Consider the following 25,257-nt stretch of genomic DNA (forward strand, 5'->3'; position numbering starts at 1 on the left):
TGGCTGGTGTAAAGCTCCTTTATACTTTCTGTGAGTATGTTTTTTTTTAAAATTTAAAGTACCCAATTAATTTTTTACAATTAAGGGGCAATTTAGCGTGGCCAATCCACCTGCACTGCACATAGAATCATAGAATCATAGAATTTACAGTGCAGAAGGAGGCCATTCAGCCCATCGAGTCTGCACCGGCTCTTGGAAAGAGCACCCTACCCAAGGTCAACAACTCCACCCTATCCCCATAACCCCATAACCCAACCCAACACTAAGGGCAATTTTGGACACTAAGGGCAATTTATCATGGCCAATCCACCTAACCTGCACATCTTTGGACTGTGGGAGGAAACCCACGCACACACGGGGAGGATGTGCAGACTCCGCACAGACAGTGACCCAAGCCGGAATCGAACCTGGGACCTCGGCGCTGTGAGGCCGCAGTGCTAACTCACTGCACCACTGGGACCCTGGAGCTGTGAAGTAATTGTGCTATCCACAATGCTACCATGCTGCCCAATCTTTGGGTTGTGGGAGCGAAACCCACGCAAGCAAGGGGGGAATGTGCAAACTCCACACGGACAGCAACCCTGAGCCGGGATTGAACCTGGGACCTCGGCGCTGTGAGGCCGCAGTGCTAACTCACTGCACCACTGTGCTGCCCTCTTCTGTGAATAGTTTTTGCCTCTAAATAAACTGCGGGTGTTAACCACTGCTGGTCACCTGGAACTCCTGTTACTACAACTTCGCCTAATATCCCCTTCTGTGACTTAGCGTCATACTTACAATGCTCCTGGGATGCATCTTACGACATTTCAGTACACTAAAGATACGATATACATATCAGCTTTTGTTGTTGTTAACTTCCTTCCATGTGGTTTGTAATCGGGCTAACTTGCTGCCTACAAACAGCTGGGCCTCAAGCCTCCATAATGAGCAGTGCCCAGGGTGGCACGCTGGCCAATTCCTGTATCTTGGATTGGATTGGATTGGATTTTATTTATTGTCAAGTGTACCGAGGTACAGTGAAAAGTATTTTTCTGCGAGCAGCTGAATAGATCATTAAGTACATGGGAAGAAAAGGGAATAAAAGAAAATACATAATAGGGCAACACAAGGTACACAATGTAACTAGATAACACCGGCATCGGGTGAAGCATACAGGGTGTAATGTTAATGAGGTCAGTCCATAAGAGGGTAGTTTAGGAGTCTGGTGACAGTGGGGAAGAAGCTGTTTTTGAGTCTGTTTGTGCGTGTTCTCAGACTTCTGTATCTCCTGCCCGATGGAAGAAGTTGGAAGAGTGAGTAAGCCGGGTGGGAGGGATCCTTGATTATGCTGCCCGCTTTCCCCAGGCAGCGGGAGATGTAGATGGAATCAATGGATGGGAGGCAGGTTCATGTGATGGACTGGGCGGTATTCACGACTCTCTGAAGTTCCTTGCGGTCCTGGGCCGAGCAGTTGCCATACCAGGCTGTGATGCAGCCCGATAGGATGCTTCCTATGGTGAATCTGTAGGGTTCTTTGGGTTCCATCCTCCTCCATTTCCCTAACTTGGCAGGGTTCAAAACTTCCATTCTCTGTCTCATTCTCAGAAGACAATCACATGCACAAATACATACGCATGTGCAGACATACATGAACATTCACACACATAAACACATACACTCACACAGACACATACATAGACACACACACAGACACACACAAAGACAGACACACGCACGCGGGCATTTAAAAAGGCGGCACGATAGCACAATGGTTATCACTGTTGCTTCACAGCGCCAGGGACATGGGTTCGATTCCTGGCTTGGGTCACTGTCTGTGCGGAGTCTGCATGTTCACCCCGTGTCTGCGTGGGTTTCCTCCGGGTGCTCCGGTTTCCCCCCACAAGTCCTGAAAGACGGGCTTGTTAGGTGGATTGGACATTCTGAATTCTCCCTCTGTGTACCCGAACATGCGCCAGAATGTGACGACTAGGGGCTTTTCACAGTAACTTCATTGCAGTGTTAATGTAAGCCTACTTGTGACAATAATAATAATAATCAATAATAATCTTTATTATCACAAGTAGGCTTACATTAACACTGCAATGAAGTTACTGGGAAAAGCCCCGAGTCCCCACATTCCGGCATCTGTTCAGGTACACAGAGGGAGAATTCAGAATGTCCAATTCACCTAACAAGATTATTATTATTAAACAGACACACAAACACACACAGGCGCACACACAGTCAAACACTCTTACACACTCACAGACACATACACTCATGGAGACACATGCATGTACAAAGAGGGACACTGTGTGTATGTGTGTGTGTATGTACAGGGGGAGTGTTTGGATGTGTATGAGTGTATGTGTATGTATGTGCACCTGAAAGATGGGATTGGAGGTTGTGTCTAGGACAGACTGAGGAGGATGTTTCAGCCGCCAGGAGTGTGATCCGGCCACAGGTCAAAGGACAGCTCCTTCTGTTTCTTTCTGTGTCCCCTATCGGTGTTGGTTATGGAACAGCACACAGGACCTTGAGCCAGTGCTCGAAGGGAACATCGGAGAATTGGAAAGGCATTCCAGCTGAATAGGCCTTTTCCCTCCACAGGGCAGAATAAACCACATTATGTTTGACCTACACACGGATAAAGCAAAATATCTCTTCTCATTTCCAAAAGCAATCAAGCAAATCATTACCACATTAATCCTGCCTAAAAACCCGCTAACTCTCACCAACTGCTGACAGAGAGACACATCAATGGAATTCGCAGTACGTCAATCCTGAATAGAATATTCAACGAGGTCAGTCTTTGATCTGTGACCTCAGCACAATATCAATCTTGGCTCCTCCTCATAATCAAGCAAGCTGCTGGCTCCGGCTTAGGGTGGGCACTTTTAAGATCAAAGAACAATGCAGCACAGGAACAGGCCCTTCGGCCCTCCAAGCCTGTACCGGTCATGATACCAACCTTGGCCAAATCCCTCAGGACTTCCTTGTGCCGTATCCCTCTATACCCATCCTATCCATATATTTGTGAAGATGCCTTTTGAACGCCGTTAATGTATCTGCTTCCACAACCTCCCCTGGTAACGCATTCCAGGCACTCACCACCCTCTGTGTAAATAACCTGCCTCACACATCTCCTCTAAACTGTGCCCCATGGACCTTAAACCTATGCCCCGTGGTGACGGACCCCTCCACTCTGGGAAAGAGTGCCTGCCCAACCACTCTATCCATGCCCCTCATAATCTTGTAGACGTCTATCAGTTTACACCTCAACCTCCGTCCTTCTAATGAAAACAGTCCGTGCCTATTCAGCCTCTCCACATAGCTAACACCCTCCAGACCAGGCAACATCCTGGTAAACCTCCTCTGCACCCTCTCCAAAGCCTCCACATCCTTCTGGTAGTGTGGCGACCAGAGTTGTGCGCTATACTCCAAGTGCGGCCTTACCAAGGTTCTATGCACCTGTAGCATGACTTGCCAGTTTTTATACTCGATGCCCCGTCCAATGAAGGCAAGCATTCCGTCTGCTTTCTTGACTACGTTGTCCACTTGTGTTGCCACTTTCAAAGATATGTGGAACTGCACGGCCAGATCTCTCTGATTTTATATATTCCAAAGAGTTTTGCCAATTACTGTATATTTCCCCTCTATGTTAGACCTGCCAAAATGCATTACCTCACATAATAATAAGCAATTATTATTATTATAATCTCCTCCAGTGCTACACCGTTCCCAATCTGCGTAACCTCTTCTAACTCCTACACTCCTCCCTATCCCTGCACCTACTCTAACCCCTACAAGCCTAGCCCTGTAACCTCCTTCAGTCCCTGGAAATCATCCATATCCCTGTAATCCCTCTAACCGCTACTGGCCTCCTAACCTGACACCTCTATCTCTGTAACCCCTTCCAACCTCGGCAACCCCCTTTCTCCCTGTAACCTCCTCTAACTCCTAAATCCCTCCCTATCTCTGTAATTCCCTCCAGACCCAGAAACCCTCCCAAACAGGCCTCCATATCTCTATTACTTCTTTAACCCCTACAGCCCTATCTCTATAACCTCTTCCAATCTCGACAACCCTCCCTATCCCTGTAATCTCCTCTAACTCCTACACCCCTCCCTATCACTGTGACCTTCTCCAGCCCCAACAACCTTCCCTATCTCTGTAACCTCCTCCAGCCCCTACAACCCTCCCTATCCCTGTAATCTGCTCTAACTCCTACACCCCTCCCTATCTCTGTGACCTCCTCCAGCTCCAACAACCTTCCCTATCTCTGTAACCTCCTCCAGCCCCAACAACCTTCCCTATCTTTGTAACATTCCCAGGCCCTACAACCCTCCCTAAATCTGTAACCATCTCCAGCGCCTACAGCCCTCCCTATCTCTGTAACCTCCACCAGCCCCTACAACCCTCCCCATCTCTGTAACCTCCACCAGCCCTACAACCTTTCCTATGTCTATAACCTCCTCCAGCCTCTACACCCTTCCTACACGCCCTGCCCACCTCCCTCTCTATAACCACCTCCAACCCCTACCTAACTCCCTCTCTATAATCTCCTCCAGCCCCTACACCTCTCCCTATCTCTGTAAGCTCCTCCAGCCACTACACCATCCCCTATCTCTGCAAGCTCCTCCAGCCACTAAAACCCTCCCCATCTCTGTAGCCTCTTCTAGCCACTACAACCCTCCCTATCTCTATAAGCTCCTCCAACCCCTAAACCCTCACTATCTCTATAACCTCCTCCAGTCCCCGACACTCCTCCCTATCTCTGCAATCTCTTCCAGCCCTACATCCTTCCAAGATCCCAGCACTTCTGTCAATTCTTGTGTAGGTGAAGCTGAGAGAAGGGTGGAAATTGGAAGTAAAGTTGACCAGGTTTTCTGCTACATTGAAGATTGTATCGGTGACGTGCCCTGAATTGAAAAACTTCAAATCTGCTTCCTATTTTCACCCTTCTCTCAGTGTCACATGGTGTGCCTCCCACTCTTCCCTTCTCTTCCTTGACCTCTCTGCCTCCATTTCTGCCGACTGACTGTCAGTTAATGTTCATTATCAACCCACTGACTCCCACAGCAACCTGAGGTTGACATGTCCCATTACCGTGTTTGCCCCATCTCCCACACTTCTGCTCTCACCCCTTTTCCTCCCTTCCACAACCACTAAACTGTTCTCCTTGTCCTCACCTTCTGCCCCTCCAGCCTTTCCATTCAACGGATCATTTTCCACCATCTCCATTGTCACCATCAAACACATCCCTGTCTTAAAGACACTCAGTGATTTGGCCAAAGCACAGATTGGGTGACCACTTTGTGGAACACCTTGACCCAGTCTGCGTTTGATGACCCTGACCTCCCGGTGGTCTGTCATTTCAATTCTCCACCTTGCTCTCGCACTGACATCTCTGTCCTTGTCCCGCTGCACTGTCCCAGTGAAGCTCAATGTAAGCTTGAGGAACAACGACTCATCATTCGGTTAGACACTTTACACCCTTCAGAACTCAGCAGGGTGATCAACAATTTCAACCCATAAGCTCTGTCCCCCTTTTTGTTTCCCTTTCTTTGCATATTTTGATTTCTTATATTTATGTTTTCAGCCACCAGCACGCTTGCTCCAGGCATATCCTTTGTTCTTTTCTTGCCCCATCACCATTCCCTTCGACCCTGGAAGAATTATTCTTCTGTCACAAAGGGTTCGATTCACCCGAGAAATTTCTATGTCTGGTTTAAGGTGCGTTTAGTGGGGTGTTTCTTGGTGGTTGCAGTGCTGAGAAATATCTTGCTATTCAACGTCACTTTGTCGGGTTCTTTTTGGCCGGGGGAGATTAGAGTGATTGCCCGCTGCTGAGATCGGCAGCATGAAGTAGACCTCGCAGAACGGGCATCATTTTGGAAGGCTGCCCGATCTTCCCCTGCACCTGCTTTCAGGGGGCTCCGCCCCCCCCCCCCCAAAACCTTGGGAAAGCCCCCGGGAACTCCCCCTCAACCCCCACTACCCCTTAACGCCTCCCAGGCTTCATTCCTGGCATTGCCAACCTGGTAACTGAGCACCCTGGCATTGCCAGCCTGCCCAGGTGGCACTGTGTGCAGGCTTACCCAATAGGGAACTGAATCTGTCTCTGCCCCCTAACCTATGAAGCTATCAAAGTGCCCGGGTACCAGAAGGAGAACCAGGGTACCCCCTTGCCCTGTCTGTGGCCACCTGACGTCTCTACGCCTGCTCAATGTTTGTGTGGACCAGTACTGAACGGCGCTCTGGCGAGGTCGCGCAGGTGCGGCCGTTGAGTCCCGGGTGCCGGAACAATCCAGCGATTGAATATTTAAATGGACGGTTCTCCTAATTTAAATACGCTAATCCGGGCCACGCCCAGTGAGGGCAGGAGCCACATCGCAAAGTCTAGCGGGATGCCATTCAATCTCGGGAGACGTTTTGAGCATCGCAAATCATGCAAGAGCCTCTCGCGAGATTCATTGGCCTTGACCCGACACCGAGTGGGGCTGAATCACACCCATAATCATTCCTGTCTTCCTATATCACAGGCCTTTCTTTTGTCTTTGTCCCCTCTAACTCTTGTTCAATACCTATTACGTCTTTAACCTTCCCCAGTTCTGATGAAAGGCTGCAGGCCTGAAACATTAACTCTGTGTCTCTCTCGAAAGTGGCTGTCAAACCTGCTGAGTATTCCCAGCATTTTTGTATTTTTTTCAGTTTTCCAGCCTATGTCATATTTCCCTTTTCGGCAGTTCACAGGTTAGGGGTCAGAGACAGATTCAGTTCCCTATTGGGTAAGAATCCGATCGTGACCCTTCACAGACCAAAAGTTAGCGATGACGTGTGTATTTGCCTTTTGTTGGGCAAGATGACTTATACAAGTTAAACAGTCGCTGATAGAATGACATCAAGTGTGACTACTTCTGACTTACTGTAGTTGGGAAGTATGGGCTGGTTTTGAAATTCTTCAGAGCCATTGAACAGGTGTAAGTACCGAGGAAAAGGATGAACGACATCAAGGTGACATCGGGGACAAAATCACAACTCGTTCCGACCACTTTGCCGCCATACGTTAGGCAATCCTCCCTCGCCAGCGAAGACCAGTCAATGCTTGTGTTCTGGCAGAGAAGAGAAACATGATCGGTTTTCTGGAACTCTATATTGTATCATTAGTAAGAAGTGTGACCATTTTCCCCCCACCTCTCCAGTTCCTTTTTCTTCATTTCTTATCTTCACAGGATGTGGCCATTGCCGGACCAGTCAGCATTTGTTGGCCATTCCTAATTCCCCTTGGACCGAGTGATTTGCAAGGGGTTTGAGTTAAGAGTTGATCAGATCACCATGGATGGACTCACATGTAGGCTAGACCAGTAAGCACGGCATTTTTAAAATATAAACTTAGTGTACCTAATTCATTTTTTCCAATTAAGGAGCAATTTAGCGTGGCCAATCCACCTACCCTGCACATCTTTGGGTTGTGGGGGCGAAACCCACGCAGACACGGGGAGAATGTGCAAACTCCACACAGACAGTGACCCAGAGCTGGGATTGAACCTGGGACCTCTGTGCCATGAGGCAGCAGTGCTAACCACTGCCCCACCGTGCTGTTCAAGGACGGCAGATTTTCTGTCCTAGAGATCATTAGTGAACCAGATGGGTTTTTACAACAATTGCTGATGGTTTGATGGCCACGATTAAGGAGACTAGCTTTATATTCCTGATTTATTAATTGAATTTAAATCCTTTAAAGCAACGTTTGTTTTCCTAGCATTGGTAAATGGAAAATGAATTTCAATAGAGATAAACATAAGACAATGCATTGTAGAAAATAAACAGGAAATCTCATTATCCTTGGATAATGAGAATCTAAATGGTGGGATTGGAACACCTGTCCCCAGGGGATTAGCCTGGACATCTGGATTGCTAGACGTTACCAGTGGCTACCATCTCTCCTGTCTCAGTATCCTTTTTGAAATGTGGAGTACTCTGCGTGTGGACTAACCAAAGTTCGACACTAAGGTGAACATAAAAGTCAGTTTCCAATACCATGCCTTCAGAAATGAACACCAGTGTTTTGTTTGATTTTCTCTGACCACGTTTGCTACTTTGAGTGATTTATATGTGCCTGTACCCCTAGATCCTATTGTTCATCGATGCCACTTAGATTCTCATTATCCCATGAGTGTGTTATTTCTTGCTTTAGCCTGGCAAACATTGAAATAAGTGGGTTTTGTTTCTATAGTTAGATTCATGCTGGACCAAGGTGTTTGTATGTGTAGGGGTTGGTTTCAATTCCGACTGTGATTCTATTGTGCTTAGAGAGAGCTATGGTGTGAAGAATAAATAAAAGGCATAAGCATGTGGGTTTTGCTCAGCAACTGGGCTTTGCAAGGTAAAGAAACTTTTAAGTTTTAGACTACCTAATTTGATTGTAGTTGGAGATAGGTAGTGAGAGAGAAGACAACTCTCACAGCTCTGCTAGGAGCAGTTGGTTTTCAGAAGACTAAAGAGGGAGCATCTATAGGGAGCATCTATCTCAACCTTGCCAGAAGAAGATGGAGTCATGGATAAGAAAACAAGTGCAAGTGATCGAAAGAGCAGCTAGTTATGGAAACTGCAGAAATAAAGAAAAGTTTCCAAGAGGTCTGAGGATAAAGGCACGGGAACAAAGAGCTGTTGAGTAAAAACAGACTGAGCTGAGAAGAAGGCTGAGATGCCAGAAAGATACCTGACGTGATTTTCAGGTTTGTGAGATTATTGCACAGCCTGTGAAACATGAGTGGCGCAGAGGTTAGCACTGCTGCCTCACAGCACTGAGGTCCCGGGTTGGATCCGAGTCACTTCCGTGTGGAGTTTGCACATGCTCCCTGTGTCTGCGTGGGTCTCACCCCCACAACCCAAAGATTTTTTGTTGTTTTTTTTTCTTTTCCCATGAAGGGGCAATTTAGCATGGCCAATCCACAGAGCCTGCACATCTTTTTGGGTTGTGGGGGTGAAACCTACGCAGACATGGGGAGAATGTGCAAACTCCACTCAGACAGTGACCCAGGGCTGGGATTCAAACCCGGGTCCTCAGTGCCGCAGTCCCATTGCTAACCACTGTGCCAAATGCCAGAGTTTACACATTCTCCCTGTGTCTGCGTGGGTCTCACCCCCCACAACCCAAAGATTTTTTTTGTTTTTTTTTATAAATTTAGAGTACCCAATTCATTTCTCCCAATTAAAGGGCAATTTAGTGTGGCCAATCCACCTACCCTACCCATCTTTTGGATTGTGGGGGCGAAACCCACGCAGGCACGGGGAGAATGTGCAAACTCCACACGGACAGTGACCCAGAACCGGGATCGAACCTGGGACCTCAGCGCCGTGAGGCAACAATGCTAACCACTGCACCACCGTGTTGCCGCCCCCCCCCCCCCCCCCCAACCCAAAGATGTGCAGTGTAGGCGGATTGGCCGCGCAAAATTGCCCCTTAAATATCATTGGGTCCTCTAAATTTTACCAAAAGGAAAGTACAGTGTTTTGAGCCTGGGTTCCATTCTGGAATTTTCCCGCACGGTTATGGCATCAACTGGGATTGTAACACCGGCCCATTCTCCAATTTTATTAACGTTTTCTTGTATTTTGTTGCATTCTTTTTCGGTACAATTACACCTCCAGATTTGTGTGCCAAATGCAAATTCTGAATTTGCGCTTTTGATTCTCAACTCCAAATATCTCCCAATTCTCCCAACGGGAGAAAAAGTGCCGGCGCCGGAGGGAAAACCGGAGTGTTTCACTCCGGCGGCGGAGGCTGCTCCTCACCCCCCATTCTCCCACCCCCAGGGGGCTAGGAGTGGCGCCGCGTCAATTTTGCACGCTGGGCCTTGGCGCCGAGTCAAAGCGGCGCCGCGTAAATTACGCGGCCGGCGGCGCTTAACTGATGTCACCCGCGCATGCGCAGGTTGACGTCCTCCCCTCCGCCGCCCCGCAAGACATGGAGGAGTGATCTTGCGGGGCGGCGGAGGGAAAAGAGTGCATCTTTTAGAGACGCCGGCCCGCCGATCGATGGGCACCGATTGCGGGCCAGACCCCCACTGAGCACCCCCCTGGTGCTCGATCCTCCCTCCCCCACAGGCCGCACATGCAGCGTTCGCGTGCTGTTCACGCCGGCAGCGACTAGGTTTGGTTGGCGCCGGAGTGAACCGGTCGTATTGGGCAGGCCACTCGGCCCATCCAGGCCAGAGAATCTCCGAGCGGTCTGACGTACAAAAACGCGGCACGCCGTTTTGGGGGGGTGGGAGAATCGCTGCGGGTGCAAGGGCGGCGTGGCGGGAATCGCACGGCACTCCCGCGATTCTCCCACCCGGCGTGGGGGGGTCGGAGAATCGCGCCCCTTATGCAAATGGTGAATTTAGCAGTCTCAGTGCCAATCCTCGCGTAGTTCCAATTCCCAAACTTTGCCAGAGTATTTATCTCACACTCAATGTGACTTGTTCACTGTGTTGTAGGCATTAGTCCCCTGACTCCACATTCTCTGACATTAAGCATTTGTCTGCTATGTATTGCCTTATCAAAGGCTTTTTAGAAGACCAGATATATTACATCCCGCATTACCCTTGTCTACCCTTTCTGGTGTTCCTTCAAATAATTCAATAAGGTTGGTCAAGAATGAAATTTGTGCTGACAATCTTTTATTATATTTTCAGTTTTGTGGATCTTTCTCGATGATTGCCGTGATCTACCGACCACTCTGCACCCGAAAAGCGGCGCACCGTTGCCGGTAAATGACGGTAGACCCCGCTCCTGGGACCTATCCGGCTCGCCATGACTCGGGAGATCTAATGCGATCTCGCGAGATGTTGCCGTATGAAGCCCACCCATTGTGGGTGGGGTCACTTTATGGCAAATCTGCATATTAGAGCAAGACAGCTAGTCTCACTCTAAACGCAGTTCCCCGAGGGAACCAAGGCTTTGGGATCTTTCCCTTTCACCTTGGAGGCCCCGGGCAAGCGCCGTGGTCTCCACCAACGGGGACCAGATGGAATGGCACTCGTGGGGGTCTCCCAGAGGTTTGGCGGTCCCCACGTGCATCTGGCCAGGTTAGTACCCTGGCATTGCCAGCCTGGCACCCTGGCCTCAGCCGGACATTCCCCACTGAGGCTCGGTATCTAACCGGAGTCACATTCGATAGGGCATCTTTCCCGGTGCTGTGAGTGCCGGGGAACACGTGACTAAACGCTCTCACTTTGGGACATAGTTGCCATTTGGTTAAAACGGACCTGATATCTTTCCTCTGACTGGTCTGTAGTTCCCTTTTCACATATAGAAAACACATCAGCGTTCAATCAGTCCTCTGGCATGGTTCCTTTTTCCAAGGAATTATATTTGGTGACTTGCTATCACTTCCCCCAAACCCTCTAATACCGTACATGTGGGTACAATCCATCCGGAGTAGGAGTTTTACGTAAGATTACAGTGAATTTACAGCACAGAAATACACCAACTGGCCCAACAGGTTCATTCCAGAACTTATGCTCGGCGTTAAATTCCTCCCACCCACTTTACCTGACCGTAACTGCCTGTTCCTTCCTCCTTGTGCTTATGTTTTTCACCTCAACCATTCATTGTGGGAGTGAGTTCCCCATTCTAACTGCTCTTTGGATCAAGGCGTTTCTCCTGAACTCAGAATCTACGGCCTTGAGGGCGGCACGGTGGCGTAGTGGTTAGCACTGCTGCCTCGCGGCGCCAAGGGCCGGGGTTCGATCCCGGGTCACTGTCCGTGTGGAGTTTGCACATTCTCCCCGTGTCTGCGTGGGTCTCAGCCCTACAACCCAAAGATGTGCAGGGTAGGTGGATTGGCCACGCTAAACTGACAAAGAAAGTAAATAAATAAAATAAAAAAGTTTGATTGGCTTATCACTTAACTTCCCCCTTTCTAACTGATCTATTATTATATGTGTTTTAATATTGGCTATTTTAATGTTAAACATTGAGTTTTGATGATGCCAAGTTCAAGGAATACATCAGTTTAGTCCAAATTCTACTCCAGGACTTGAGCATGTAATCCTGGCTGATGGGGCAGCACAGCAGCACAGTGGTTAGCACTGTGGCTTCACAGCTTCTTAGGGTCCAAAAGGTTTGGGTGGGGTGACTGGGTTCCAGGGATAGGGTGGAGGCGTGGGCCCAGGTTGGATGTTCTTTCCGAGGGTCGGTTCAGACTCGATGGGCCGAATGGCCTCCTTCTGCACTGTAGGGATTCTATGATCTGGCCCCACTCAAGTGCTGTTGACCTGACGGGTCACTCACTATAAGAGACACACTGGACATCAGGTGAATGGCTTCACTTAGTTCACATTGCACCATCGGAAATAACACCGGGCAGAATGGTGGTGGGGCCGGGAAATGCGACGAGCCGTTCACAGGAACCATAAAACTGCGCCCCTAGGAAATGGGAAGAACCATCGATAAAGCAATCGGCATTTGGTGTGAGATATGGCTCAGTGGGCAGCGCCCTCACCTTCCAGCTGGGAGATTCTGGGTTCAAGTCTCACTCTGGGGCTTGAGGCCAGGAATCCAGGCTGACACTCCAGTACCAGTACTGAGGGGAGTGCTGCCCCGCTGGAGGTGTGGTCCTTCAGAGGAGATGCTGAATTAAGACCACGTCTGCTCTCTGAGGCCAGTGTCCCCAGGGACAATGTGTAGGGTGACCCGACATTTACCCTCCATAAACTTTACACTAAAAAAAGTCACAGATTATTTGATCACGATCACAATGCTGTTTGTGGGAGCTTGCTGTGCTATGTGCCAATTGGCTGCCGTATTTCCTACATCACAGCAGCCGTACAAAGTACTTCATTGGTTGTGAAGTGCTTTAAGATGCTGTGAAAAATGCTGCACAGATGTGTATATTTTGTTTCTCTACATCGCTGGATCGATCCTCGGCGCTTATAGAACGTAGAACAGTACAGCACAGAACAGGCCCTTCGGCCCTCGATGTTGTGCCGAGCCATGATCACCCTACTCAAACCCACATATCCATCCTATACCCGTAACCCAACAACCCCCCACCCCTTAACCTTACTTTTTAGGACACTACGGGCAATTTAGCATGGCCAATCCACCTAACCCGCACATCTTTGGACTGTGGGAGGAAACCGGAGCACCCGGAGGAAACCCACGCACACACGGGGAGGACGTGCAGACTCCACACAGACAGTGACCCAGCCGGGAATCGAACCTGGGACCCTGGAGCTGTGAAGCATTTATGCTAACCACCATGCTACCGTGCTACCTTCTTTAGCAATAGGTTCGACAGACAAGTGCGGGAATTTCTCTGCCCCCCCCCCCCACTTTGAGCCCCCTGCGCAATGTGAATGTTGCCTCCGTCTTTAACTGTAAGATTTATCAGATTTAAAAACTATTTAAAAAATGAGTGAAAGGCCATGGAAACCAGGAATGGAATGAAACTGGGGAGCTCCAGTACAAACCACCACCAATCGGCAATGAGAGAGATAATGTCAGAGGGGCGAACTGTACCTGCGTCTCCCCTGCACAACGATAAGACTAGCCTTTCATCTTTCTGCCAACTCAAAGTCCTTCTCTCATCAACTTAGAACAAAGAACATACAGTGCAGAAGGAGGCCATTCAACCCATCAAGTCTGCACCGACCCACTTTAAGCCCCCACTTCCACCCTATCCCCGTAACCCAATAACCCCTCCTCACCTTTTTGGACACTAAGGGCAATTTAGCCTGGCCAATCCACCTATCCTGCACGTCTTTGGGCTGTGGGAGGAAATCGGAGCACCCGGAGGAAACCCACGCAGACATGGGGAGAACGTACCCCAAGCCGGGAATCGAACCTGGGACCCTGGCGCTGTTAAGCCACAGTGATAACCATTGTGCTACCGTGCTGCCTTCTAACTTGTCAGAAAGTAGCCCCTCACTACCTCAGTGACCTTCCCCAGCCCTCTGAAATTTCTTTGTTCCTCCAACTCTTGCCCTTTTTAAAATTCATTTACAAGATGTGGGCATCGCTGGCTCGTCCAGCATTTATTGTCCATCCCCAACTGCCCTTGGGAAGCTGGTGGTGAGCTGCCTTCTTGAACCGCTGCATGTCCCTGAGGTGGAGGGACACACACAGTGCTGTTAAGGAGGAAATTCCACCATCCCCGATTTACCCTCACCTTTTGTGGCTTTGGTGTGAAAATTCTGTCAGATAACTGCCATGTGACGCCTTTAGACATTTTACTACAGCAGCTGTTGTGGGTGAGGGAAGAATTTCTTTTACAGTGCTCCTCGAGGAAAATTCTGCCATCAATTCTCACCATGACTTTCCATCTGCTAATTAGAGGTTGGCAAGTTCAATCTGCTGTGCAGGGGTTTGACGAGAACATCAGGAGCGGAAAACTTCCCCTATTGGCGGCAGAGAATTGGGCAACTCTCTACATTTCACCTCAAGTCACAGCAACAAGTGTTTTCGGGTCAGGTACAATGTACTTGTTGCTTGAAAACATTGTCACTGCTTTAAGCCCAAACTCAGACAACATTTCTTATTGGGCCAGTGTGACAATGTGTCAGTTGCAGCTCAGTAAGCTCTCTCCCCTCTAAGTGAGAAACATCAAGACCCTGTGCAGAGACCTGAGCACATATCCCTGGCATATTCCTACGTACTGGTACTCAGGGAGGTCTGCACAGTTGGAGTTGGGAGGTGGAATTTTAACCATGGATGTCATTCCCAATGACCTCATGGATTAGCATATCTGCTCTGTTAACCCTGAATATACTACAGGCACCACATCCACACACTTGCTTCTTCCTTTGTGATCGCAATGAAAATGTCAAGTGTGGTGGCACGCACAGGAGACAAGGGCGATCACACGACAGGGGAAGCCTTTCAGCAGTGAAACCTGCCCTCAGCTGACAATGCAGCAGGTACGGGCGGGATAGAAAAGAGCCTTCCGGACAAACTTCATTGTGGCCTAACACCTTTCTGCCCGACTACTCTGCCAGTAACATCAGGCCTGAGTGAGAAAGAGGCCACTCGGCCCATCAAGTCTGCAACGAACCTCTGAAAGAGCACCCTACCCAGGCTACTTCCCCGCCCTATCCTTGTGATCCGTGATTCCAAGTCCTGGGATAACAGAAAAGGAGACAGCTTTTGACAAGGTGCCACACAAAAGGTTGCTGCATAAGATAAAGATGCATGGCATTAAGGGTAAAGTAGTAGCATGGATAGAGGATTGGTTAATTAATAGAAAGCAAAGAGTGGGTATTAATGGGCGTTTCTCTGGTTGGCAATCAGTAGCTAGTGGTGTCCCTCAGGGATCCGTGTTGGGCCCACAATTGTTCACAATTTACATAGATGATTTGGAATTGGGGACCAAGGTCAATGTGTCCAAGTTTGCAGATGACACTAAGATGAGTGGTAAAGCGAAAAGTGCAGAGGATACTGGAAGTCTGCAGAGGGATTTGGATAGGTTAAGTGAATGGGCTCGGGTCTGGCAGATGGAATACAATGTTGACAAATGTGAGGTTATCCATTTTGGTAGGAATAACAGCAAAAGGGATTATTATTTAAATGATAAAATATTAAAACATGCTGCTGTGCAGAGAGACCTGGGTATGCTCATGCATGAGTCGCAAAAAGTTGGTTTACAGGTGCAGCAGGTGATTAAGAAGGCAAATGGAATTTTGTCTTTCATTGCTAGAGGGATGGAGTTTAAGACTAGTGAGGTTATGTTGCAATTGTATAAGGTGTTAGTGAGGCCACACCTGGAGTATTGTGTTCAGTTTTGGTCTCCTTACCTGAGAAGGACGTACTGGCACTGGAGGGTGTGCAGAGGAGATTCACTAGGTTAATCCCAGAGTTGAAGGGATTGGATTACGAGGAGAGGTTTAGTAGACTGGGGCTGTACTCGTTGGAATTTAGAAGGATGCGGGGGGATCTTATAGAAACATATAAAATTATGAAGGGAATAGATAGGATAGATGCGGGCAGGTTGTTTCCACTGGCGGGTGACAGCAGAACTAGGGGGCATAGCCTCAAAATAAGGGAAAGTGGATTTAGGACTGAGTTTGGGAGAAACTTCTTCACCCAAAGGGTTGTGAATCTATGGAATTCCTTGCCCAGTGAAGCAGTTGAGGCTCCTTCATTAAATGTTTTTAAGATAAAGATAGACAGTTTTTTGAAGAATAAAGGGATTAAGGGTTATGGTGTTCGGGCCGGAAAGTGGAGCTGAGTCCACAAAAGATCAGCCATGATCTCATTGAATGGCGGAGCAGGCTGGAGGGGCCGGATGGCCTACTCCTGCTCCTAGTTCTTATTATCTGGGTCATTGGTCTTTGTGGGATTGTACTGTGCACAAATGGGTTGCTGCATTTCCTTTCTTTTTTTAAATAAATTTAGAGTACCCAATTTATTTTTTCCAATTAAGGGGCAATTTAGCGTGGCCAATCCACCTACCCTGCACATCTTTGGATTGTGGGGGCGAAACCCAAGTAGACAGGGGAGAATATGCAAACTCCACACGGACAGTAACCCAGAGCCAGGATCGAACCTGGGACCTCGGCACCGTGAGGCAGCAGTGCTAACCACTGCGCCACCGTGCAACCCGGTTGCTGCATTTCCTATATAACAGCAATGACTACACTTCAGAAAGTAATTCACTGGGCGTGAAGAGTTTGGGGACGTCCTGAAGATCTGAAAGGTGCTACAGAAATATAATTTACAGTTGGCATCTGAACCAATAAAGCTTTCATCACATTAATGTGCGCTGATATTAAATGCTTATAAAGAGAGTGTCCTAATTAGCACACCAACCCCAATTCAACTCAGCACTGTTGAGTGGTCTAACGTGTTGATTGAGAGGGATAACAGGTCAGTGTACTGCTTCACTACACTGTGCACTTCTCCCTTCAAACAAACAGGAGAAATGCGTATGGATGGTGGAGTCTCTGGTCTGGGGTTTCCTGACATGCACTGTCAGGAGAGAGGCGACCCCACCAATTTACCATGGTCACATGTAAATTCCCTCAGAGAGACAGATACCCCCAGGATGATGTGTCGACCAGCAAATCCAAATGCTGCCAATTCTTGGTCCACTCAGCACTTTTACAGATTGGGTCACAATTCAAGACACAGCCCTACATCAAAGGACTCGGTAAACCTTTCTGTCAATGGATCAAAGGCAATAAACTATTTAATCAGTAATTCAGATAGTTTATTGAAAAGGAGGAATAGTAAGGGGGAGGGGCGAGAGCTCTATGGAGAATGTCATTAGTGCTGACTCACTGGGCTAAATTTGTGCGTTACTATTCTGGTCGTTTTTAATTTTCCTTGATAACGCTTTGTTAAATTCTTCATTAAATGATTCAATAGGGCAGTGTTACTTGTTTTCCAGAAGTCTATTCCATCATTATTACTCTAATCAACATAAAGATCTCCCATGCGATTATATCAAATCTTTACTCTGTGGACTCACCGTCTTTCTGGTGTCATTACCATTTATTGCTAAGCCTTTGCAAACAAGGCCCCATTGTATAATTTAATGTTTTGTGCACTGCAGTAACACGAGCAGATTGATCACAATCTAACTTGGGGCGTGCAGGCAGCAACCCAGTCAAAAGCCAACAATTCCCATGTCAGCAGACTGTAATTTGATTTATGAATGGGATCCACCCGCCCATTCAAGAAACGAGGTAATACAGTACCTAGCGACCCAACCCAGGACTCATTAGTAGCTGGGGTGGGTCACGGGTTCGAATCAGGAGCGCTTTGTAGGCTCACCAGAGTGACTCGGGGTAAAAGAGTTAATTATTATTTTTTTAAAAATTTAGATTACCCAATTATTTTTTCCAATTAAGGGGCAATTTAGCGTGGCCAATCCACCTACCCTGCACATCTTTTGGGTTGTGGGGGCGAAACCCACGCAGACACGGGGAGAATGTGCAAACTCCACACGGACAGTGACCCAGAGCCGGGATCGAACCTGGGACCTCAGCGCCGTGAGGCTGCAGTGCTAACCACTGCGCCACCGTGCTGCCCTAAAAGAGTTAAATTATGATGCTGGGTGCCCGAGATTATATATTTTCAGTTGTAAATGTGAGGGTCCACGATTTCAGAATGCCTCTGGTGTTAACCATGTATTGGTGAGCTGTCTGTGCACTTCGGCAGGTTTCACTGACGCTGGGTAGGTAAACCTTTCCGTTTGGTTTTCCGACCGTGGCTCTTTGTCAAGCATAGGTTCCAGGTTTCAGAGTTTAAAATGGTGCCCCCATCCCTATCCCTCCTGGTGCTGCCTGTTAGATTCTGCCTGTCTCTCTCATTCTCCTGGTCAGCTGCAGAGGCCAGGATCCATACAAGCTGGTAAGCCGTTTGACCTTTGACTTCGCAAAACAAGGCCCGCAGTGTCACATGGTTCTCCCCGCTGCCTCACGCAGGTTACTAAAGAAAATTCCTGTTCCTTTTGTTCTGAAGAAACCGTTCAGCTGTCAGAAAACCCCACTCTGGCACCAACCATCTTAATTCGAGGTTAGTGTGGCTTGTGAACATTTTTTATCTTGTGGCTAAAGTACTAGGAATAAGAGGGTTAAGTTATGAGGATTGTTTACTTGAGGATAGACTAAGCTTGAGTTTCTTCAAATGTAGAAGGTTAAAGGGTGACCAAATGGAAAAATGTAATCTGACCAAAAGGGGAGTAGTGGTATTGTCACTGGACTAGTAATCCAGAGACCCAGGGTAATGCTCTGGGGACCTGGGTTCGAATCCCACCCCGGCCAATGGTGCGATCTGAATTCAATTTTTAAAATCTGGAGTTAAAAGTTTAAAGATGACCGTGAACCCAATGTTGATGGTTGTAAATAAAGCCCCATGTTCATTAATGACCTTTAGGGAAGGAAATCTGTCATCCTCACCTGGTCTGGTCTGCATGTGGCTCCCGACCCGATGAAACGGCCTAGCGGGTAACTCAGTTCAAGGGCAATGAGGTCTAGCCAGCAACACCCTCATCCTGTGTTTTGATTGAGAGAAACTATTTCCTCTGGTGAGGGGGGGGGGGGGGGGGGGGGGGATCCAGAACACGGGGGCAGAGCCTTAAAATTCATCAGGCCAGGAAGCATTTCTTCATACAATGGGAAGCGGAGTTCCTGAACTTCCTCCTCCAAAAAAAAGCTGTTGTTGAGCGTTTGAACATTTGAAAATTGAGATGGATAGATTTTATTGGGCTGTTACATTGGGTCAATGGAATTAATATATAGATCAGCTGTGATCTAACTGAATGATGGGTCAAGTTCAAGGGGCTGAATGGCCTCCTCCTGTTCCAGTTTGGCTGTCCAGATAAAACGCTTACTTTAATGTCCTGCCCTTAATTTCCCACATTATTCAAAGTGAGGGGGCAGAATGACCTATTCCAAATGCCTTTCCACTTCTCCATGGGACTGACTGGTGGAGATTCCTCTGGAGTGAACATCCCCTCGTTCCTGTCTCTTTCCCTCTATCTCTCTGTAACCGTCCCGTGTTGGGGTCACTTGTGATGAGGTAAGTGAATCACAGTTGGGATGGCGAGTGAGTTTGATGCCAGTTTGAGTTCGGAAACACGACCCAGGACAACACCGGCTCAAGGCATGCAGTGTGAGGGGAGCACAATTAGAAATCTAACCAACTGGTGTGAACAAGGTTGGACAGAAAAGAAGCCACACTGTCAGAACCAATCTGGAGCAAAACACACATCTGTCATTTACAAAAACCCATAAATATATCAGAAGATGCAAACCTTAAAATGGAATTGCTACAAAACATCAATCAAGGACTGATTAGCAGAGACAGTCTGATCAGGAAATTTCCATTAGAAATTCCCCATATGGGGAGAAAGCAGAATTAGGCTACTGAGTTGGATGATCATCCAAGATCAGGATTAATGGTGGAGCAGGCTCGAAGGGCCAAATGGCCTCCTCCTGCTCCTATCTTCTATGTATCTATGCCTCTATGTATCTATGTAAGGTTAAATTCCCATCCACAGATTGTAGGCTAACTTGATCAAATCCAAATCTATTTGGAGCCAACCTGTATCTCGTCCAAACTACCATTTACTTCTCCATGAAACCAGCTCCCTCCAGCACAAACGGAGAATGGGTGGGGTGGGATTTTCCCGGCCTGCCAAAATTCAATGGACTTTCGGCTGCATCTCCAGGTTTTCCGTCCCCGCCGGCGACAGTTTGCGCCAGGGGCGGGAATGGAAATTCCTGGCCAATTTTACCGGCTTTCAGCAAGCATACATGGCTCTGCCTGTATCTAGCAACAACCCCCCCTTGTGGGCGGCCGGGTGGCGCAGTGGTTAGCATTGCTGCCTCACCGCGCCGAGGATCTGGGTTCGATCCCGGCCCCGGGTCACTGTCCGTGCGGAGTTTGCACATTCTCCCCGTGTCTGCGTGGGTATCACCCCCACAACCCAAAGGTGTGCAGGGTAGGTGGATTGGCCACGCTAAATTGCCCCTTCATTGGAAAAATAAGAACTCTAAATTCATATTTTAAAAAACCAACACCGCTCTGCATTCATGAAATGTCTTTGATGGTAAGCGAAGAAAAGATTTAATGCAGCAGTCCACAATTATGAAGGGTCTTGATTGAGTAAATGAAGAGAAAATAGAAAGCTGCATCACCAGGTGCCGCAGATTGAAGGAAGTAATCTGAGGAGCGAGGGGGAGAATTCTGTGTTACGCAGCGAGTTGCTGTGATCTGGAAGGCATTGCCTGAAAAGGTGGTGGAAGCAGATTCAATAATAACTTTCAAAAGGAAATTGGATAAACATGGAAGAGAAAAATGTTGCATGGCTATGGGGCCAGAGAAGAATATTCGGAATAAGTGGGCTGCTCTTTCAAAGAGCTTCCACAAGCATGGTGGGCCAAATGGTCTCCTGGGCTAAATGATTCTATGAAAACATCCCAAGGTACCTCACAGGAACGATTTTCAAACAAGATTTAACACCCAGATGCTTAAGGAGATATTGGGACAGGTGGCCAAACACTGAGTCAAAGAGGCAGGTTTTGAGGAGTGTGCTACAGGAGGGCAAAGAGAAATAATAACACAGGTTCTGTCAGCATTTACATGTGGATTTATCGAACGCAACAAGGTGTCGGTAAATAAATGGAACTGCCCAGATCACCCAATGGAACCCCAGCCCCAGTCACGCGCTCAGAAACATGTCTGAGCTCAGGAGTGCTGTGCGGAGTGAGAAATTATGAACACTTACCATCACAGTCGTGCTGTTGTCCAGCCAGGGGACCATGGAATCCGCTGAGTCAGTATCATTCCAATGAAGACTAGAATTAGTACCTGTGAAATAGCATGAAAAGGTCAGGCATCAAGAACAAAGAATGTCACCTCTCCCAGATTCTCTTGAGAAATTCTGCACATACTTCTGGCATTACAACAGCAACAGATTTACCATAAAGAAAAACGATTGCCTTTTGATGAACCATGATTTAAACCATGAGGATATGGTTTTCAGAGTCCTGGGCGATGAGATTTGACATTTCTGTCGCGGTTTGACACGACTGAGTGGCTTTCTGGACCATTTCAGAGAGTATCATAGACTTTACAGTGCCATTCGGCCCATCAAGTCTGAATCAGCCCTTGGAAAGATCACCCTACTTAAGCCCACGCCTCCATCCTATCCCTGCTGCCCAGTAACCCCACTTAACCTTTTTGGACACTGAGGGCAATTTAGAATGGCCAACCCGCCTAACCTGCACAGCTTTGGACTGTGGGAGGAAACCGGAGCACCCGGAGGGAACCCACGCACACACGGGGAAAACATGCAGACTCCGCACAGACAGTGACCCAAGGAATTGAGCCTGGGACCCTGAAGCTGTGAAGCAACTGTGCTAGCCACTGTGCTATAGTTAAGAGTAAGTTGCTCTAAGGACGGCACGGTGGGGCAGTGGTTAGCACTGCTGCCTCATGGCACCGAGGACCCAGGTTCGATCCCGGCCCTGGGTCACTGTCCGTGTGGAGTTTGCACATTCTCCCCGTGTCTGCGTGGGTCTCACCCCACAACCCTAAAAGATGCATAGGGTAGGTGGATAGGCCACGCTAAATTGCTCCTTAATTGGAAAACAAAATAATTGGATACTCTAAATTTATGTTAAAAAAGAGTCTGTCACATTGCTGTGGGTCTGGAGTCACATGTAGGCCAGACCGGGTAAGGACGGCAGATTTCCTTCCCTGAAGAATATTAGTGAATAATGAACCAGATGGGTTTTTACAGCAATCCAGTACTTTCATGGTCCCCGTTATTGATGCTAACCTTATCTTTCAGATTTATTCATTTTAATGCCACCAGCAGTGTGGTGGGATTTAAATTTCTGTGGGCATCATTCTCCGGCCTCCTAGCTGCGTGTTCCTTGATGGCGGGAGGTGGTATGCATTTGCTGGTGGCGGGAAGCTCTGCTCTTGCCGCTGTCAAATGGCATTCCCACTGAAAGCACCCCACACCTCCTGGGTAACCCGTGGGCTGGGATGTGCTGGTGGTGGGACCTGCCAACAGCCCGAGAATTCTGGCTATGTCTCCAGAGCATTAATGGAGGCATCTGGTTTAATAGTTACCACCATGCTACCATTACCTTAAAGGCCACAAGGAGTGGCCTAAGGAGACACCTAAGTCGCATCATTTTACGGTCATTAATATTGGGAATGCTGTCTATCTGACCCCCGACACCCAGCTTTCAGATACACAGCCAGAATGGAGTGAGGTCTCACGGAACATTTAAACAACCTGAAGTTACATTTTTCAAGAGGCACCATATCAAAGTTGTTGTGTTATGTACTCTGGGATAACACAGGCTGCAACTCGATGCAGCTTTGACCAAAAGATCCTCCAGACTTTGAAGTAAGTTCAATGGGATTTATTGAACCATGAGCACAGTTCTCGATGAGTTTGACTCTCCTGCTAATCTTGCTATAGTTACTCAGTCTCACTAACCAGTCTGCTCTAAGCCACATGGTGGGTGTGATGCTTCTGATCTGCCCCTGTCCTACTCTCTAAGTGTCGCCTGTGGAAAGAGACAGAGCATGTGTGCCCTGTCCTTATATATGGGTTGTGTAATGCCGCCTTGTGGTAGTGTCACCTCTGGGTGTCTTGACTGCCCATTGGTCGTGTCCTATTCTATGTATTCATTAGCTGTATGTCTGTGTGTCATGACGTCTCTGGTGCTCCCTCTAGTGGTTACTTAGTCATAGTGTATTTACATTAACCCCTTGTGTATTTACAGTGATGCATATCACCACAAAAGTCTTATCTGCCCTCTCAGGTGGACCTAAGAAATTCTACGGATAAAGAAAAGCAGTGGCCTCTCACCAGTCTTCTAGCCAATATTTATTTCCGTAACCAAAATCAAATTGCCATATCAGGTATTATGCAGTGCACAGGTTATCTGCAAAGTTTCCAATCATACAACCGTTTCTAAATATCAAACAGCCCTCATTGGCTGCAAAGTACTTTGGTGATTTCTGAGTTCACGAAAGATGCTGCAAAAATTCAGGCCTTTCTTTCTTATTAGAGTTAGATTATACTGGGCAATAGTCACTGGCTATCCAAAAAGGAAATCCAGACTCAATACAGTATTTGAATGAAGCAGTAAAGAGGGAGGTGATAAGTCATCCAAGACCCAATTTAGTTTCGATTATATACAATTATTTCCTTTTCTTTATATTTTCATTATAAATTCCAACCTTCGGATTTCTATTTGCCTGTATAAACATGTCACACTGTAATTACACCCTCCTGGCAATGATAGTGCTGCTGCTGGCGGGAAGGTGTAATTACAGTGTGACAGGTTTACATGACGCCGGCTGCAGCTGCTCCCACTCACCCCCCCCCCCCATCGGATCACGTTGTATCTTGCGATGTGTTGCGAGTGGGTAGATCCCGGGATCGGGGTCTGCCAGCTTTTATAGATATTATGGGCGCAGCAATGTCATTGGATCACGCCCAATATTTTCTATATTTACATTGTGTATCTATCGTACGTCCCAGGTTTTTCATGCATTTAGGGCAGCACGGTAGCATAAGTGGCTTCACAGTGCCAGGGTCCCAGGTTCGATTCCCCGCTGGGTCACTGTCTGTGCGGAGTCTGCACGTTCTCCCCGTGTCTGCGTGGGTTTCCTCCGGGTGCTCCGGTTTCCTCCCACAGCCCACAAGACGTGCAGGTTAGATGGATTGGCCACGATAAATTGCCCTTCGTGACAAAAAAAGGTTAGGAGGGGTTATTGAGTTACGGACATAGGGTGGAAGTGAGGGCTTAAGTGGGTCGGTGCAGACTCGATAGGCCGAATGGCCTCCTTCTCCACTGTATGTTCTATGGAACAATCTGCCTGGACTGTACGTAGAACAATAATTTTCACTGTACCTTGGTACATGTGACAATAAATCTAAATCTTAGCATTGTCCACCAGGTTTCACTGATCTCTGCAGATGGAGCCTGAAATCTCTCCTTTTGGTATAAACTGGAGCATTTGAGAATAAGAAGCTGTCTCTTTCTGAGGTGAGGTTGCTCAGGGTACAACTCAAAGTGCTCAGTGGTGTTGGCAGGATGAGGGAGTGCTGGTTGAAATGCCACTTTGACGATTATACTTCAGTATGAATGTTCTCCTGTGCCGTAACATTTTTGAGTGATTCTGTGATACCACAAATGGTCTGATGTGCTTGATGTATGGCTGCTGCAGGAAAGATTGAACAGGCAGGAGATATTTTCTCTAGAAAAGAGAAGAGTTGGGGCGGCATGGTGGCGCAGTGGTTAGCATTGCTGCCTCACGGCGCTGAGGTCCCGGGTTCAATCCCCGCCCCGGGTAACTGTCCGTGTGGAGTTTGCACATTCTCCCCATGTCTGCGCGAGTGTCACCCCCACAACCCAAAAGCTGTGCAGGGTAGGTGGATTGGCCACGCTAAATTGCCCCTTAATTGGAAAAAAGAATTGGGTACTCTAAATTTATTTATTTTTTTAATTGTGAAAGTGCTTGATGGGATAGATGTAAAGAAGATGGGCGAGATCTGCTCATGCTGGTGGAATCTACTGCCGAGGTGGTGTGGGTTGGATTCAATGGGAGATCCCATTGATAGCGAGGGGACCAGACGATCTCACCACCAGCCAATGGCAGGTCACCTCCCATCGCCGAGAAGCACATTGTGGAGAGGGTGGAGAATCTCGCCCACTTGTGAACAATCACAGAATGAGGGGCCACAAATAAGAGAGAGTCACGAATAAATCCAATGAGGAATTTAGGAGAAACGTCTCTATCCAGAGA

The 25,257-nt window shown here is 47.9% G+C and overlaps 1 protein-coding gene across 13 annotated transcripts in view; it reads right to left on the reverse strand.

The window, feature by feature from the left end:
• Positions 1 to 25,257, reverse strand: part of LOC119963540 (electrogenic sodium bicarbonate cotransporter 1-like) — a 296,890-nt gene that overhangs the window by 47,894 nt on the left and 223,739 nt on the right. For all 13 annotated transcript variants that reach the window (XR_005460119.1, XR_005460120.1, XM_038792824.1 and 10 more), the window contains 2 exons: positions 21,206 to 21,288; positions 6,909 to 7,094 (listed from right to left, as the gene is read on the reverse strand). Coding sequence is in view for 11 of the 13 variants with exons in the window: in XM_038792824.1 (XP_038648752.1) it covers positions 6,909 to 7,094; positions 21,206 to 21,288 (269 nt within the window). In the remaining 2 variants the exon portion in view is untranslated. The remainder of the gene's footprint in view (positions 1 to 6,908; positions 7,095 to 21,205; positions 21,289 to 25,257) is intronic.

The sequence above is a fragment of the Scyliorhinus canicula genome, chromosome 3, assembly GCF_902713615.1.
Source record: "Scyliorhinus canicula chromosome 3, sScyCan1.1, whole genome shotgun sequence".
Lineage (NCBI taxonomy): Eukaryota > Metazoa > Chordata > Chondrichthyes > Carcharhiniformes > Scyliorhinidae > Scyliorhinus > Scyliorhinus canicula.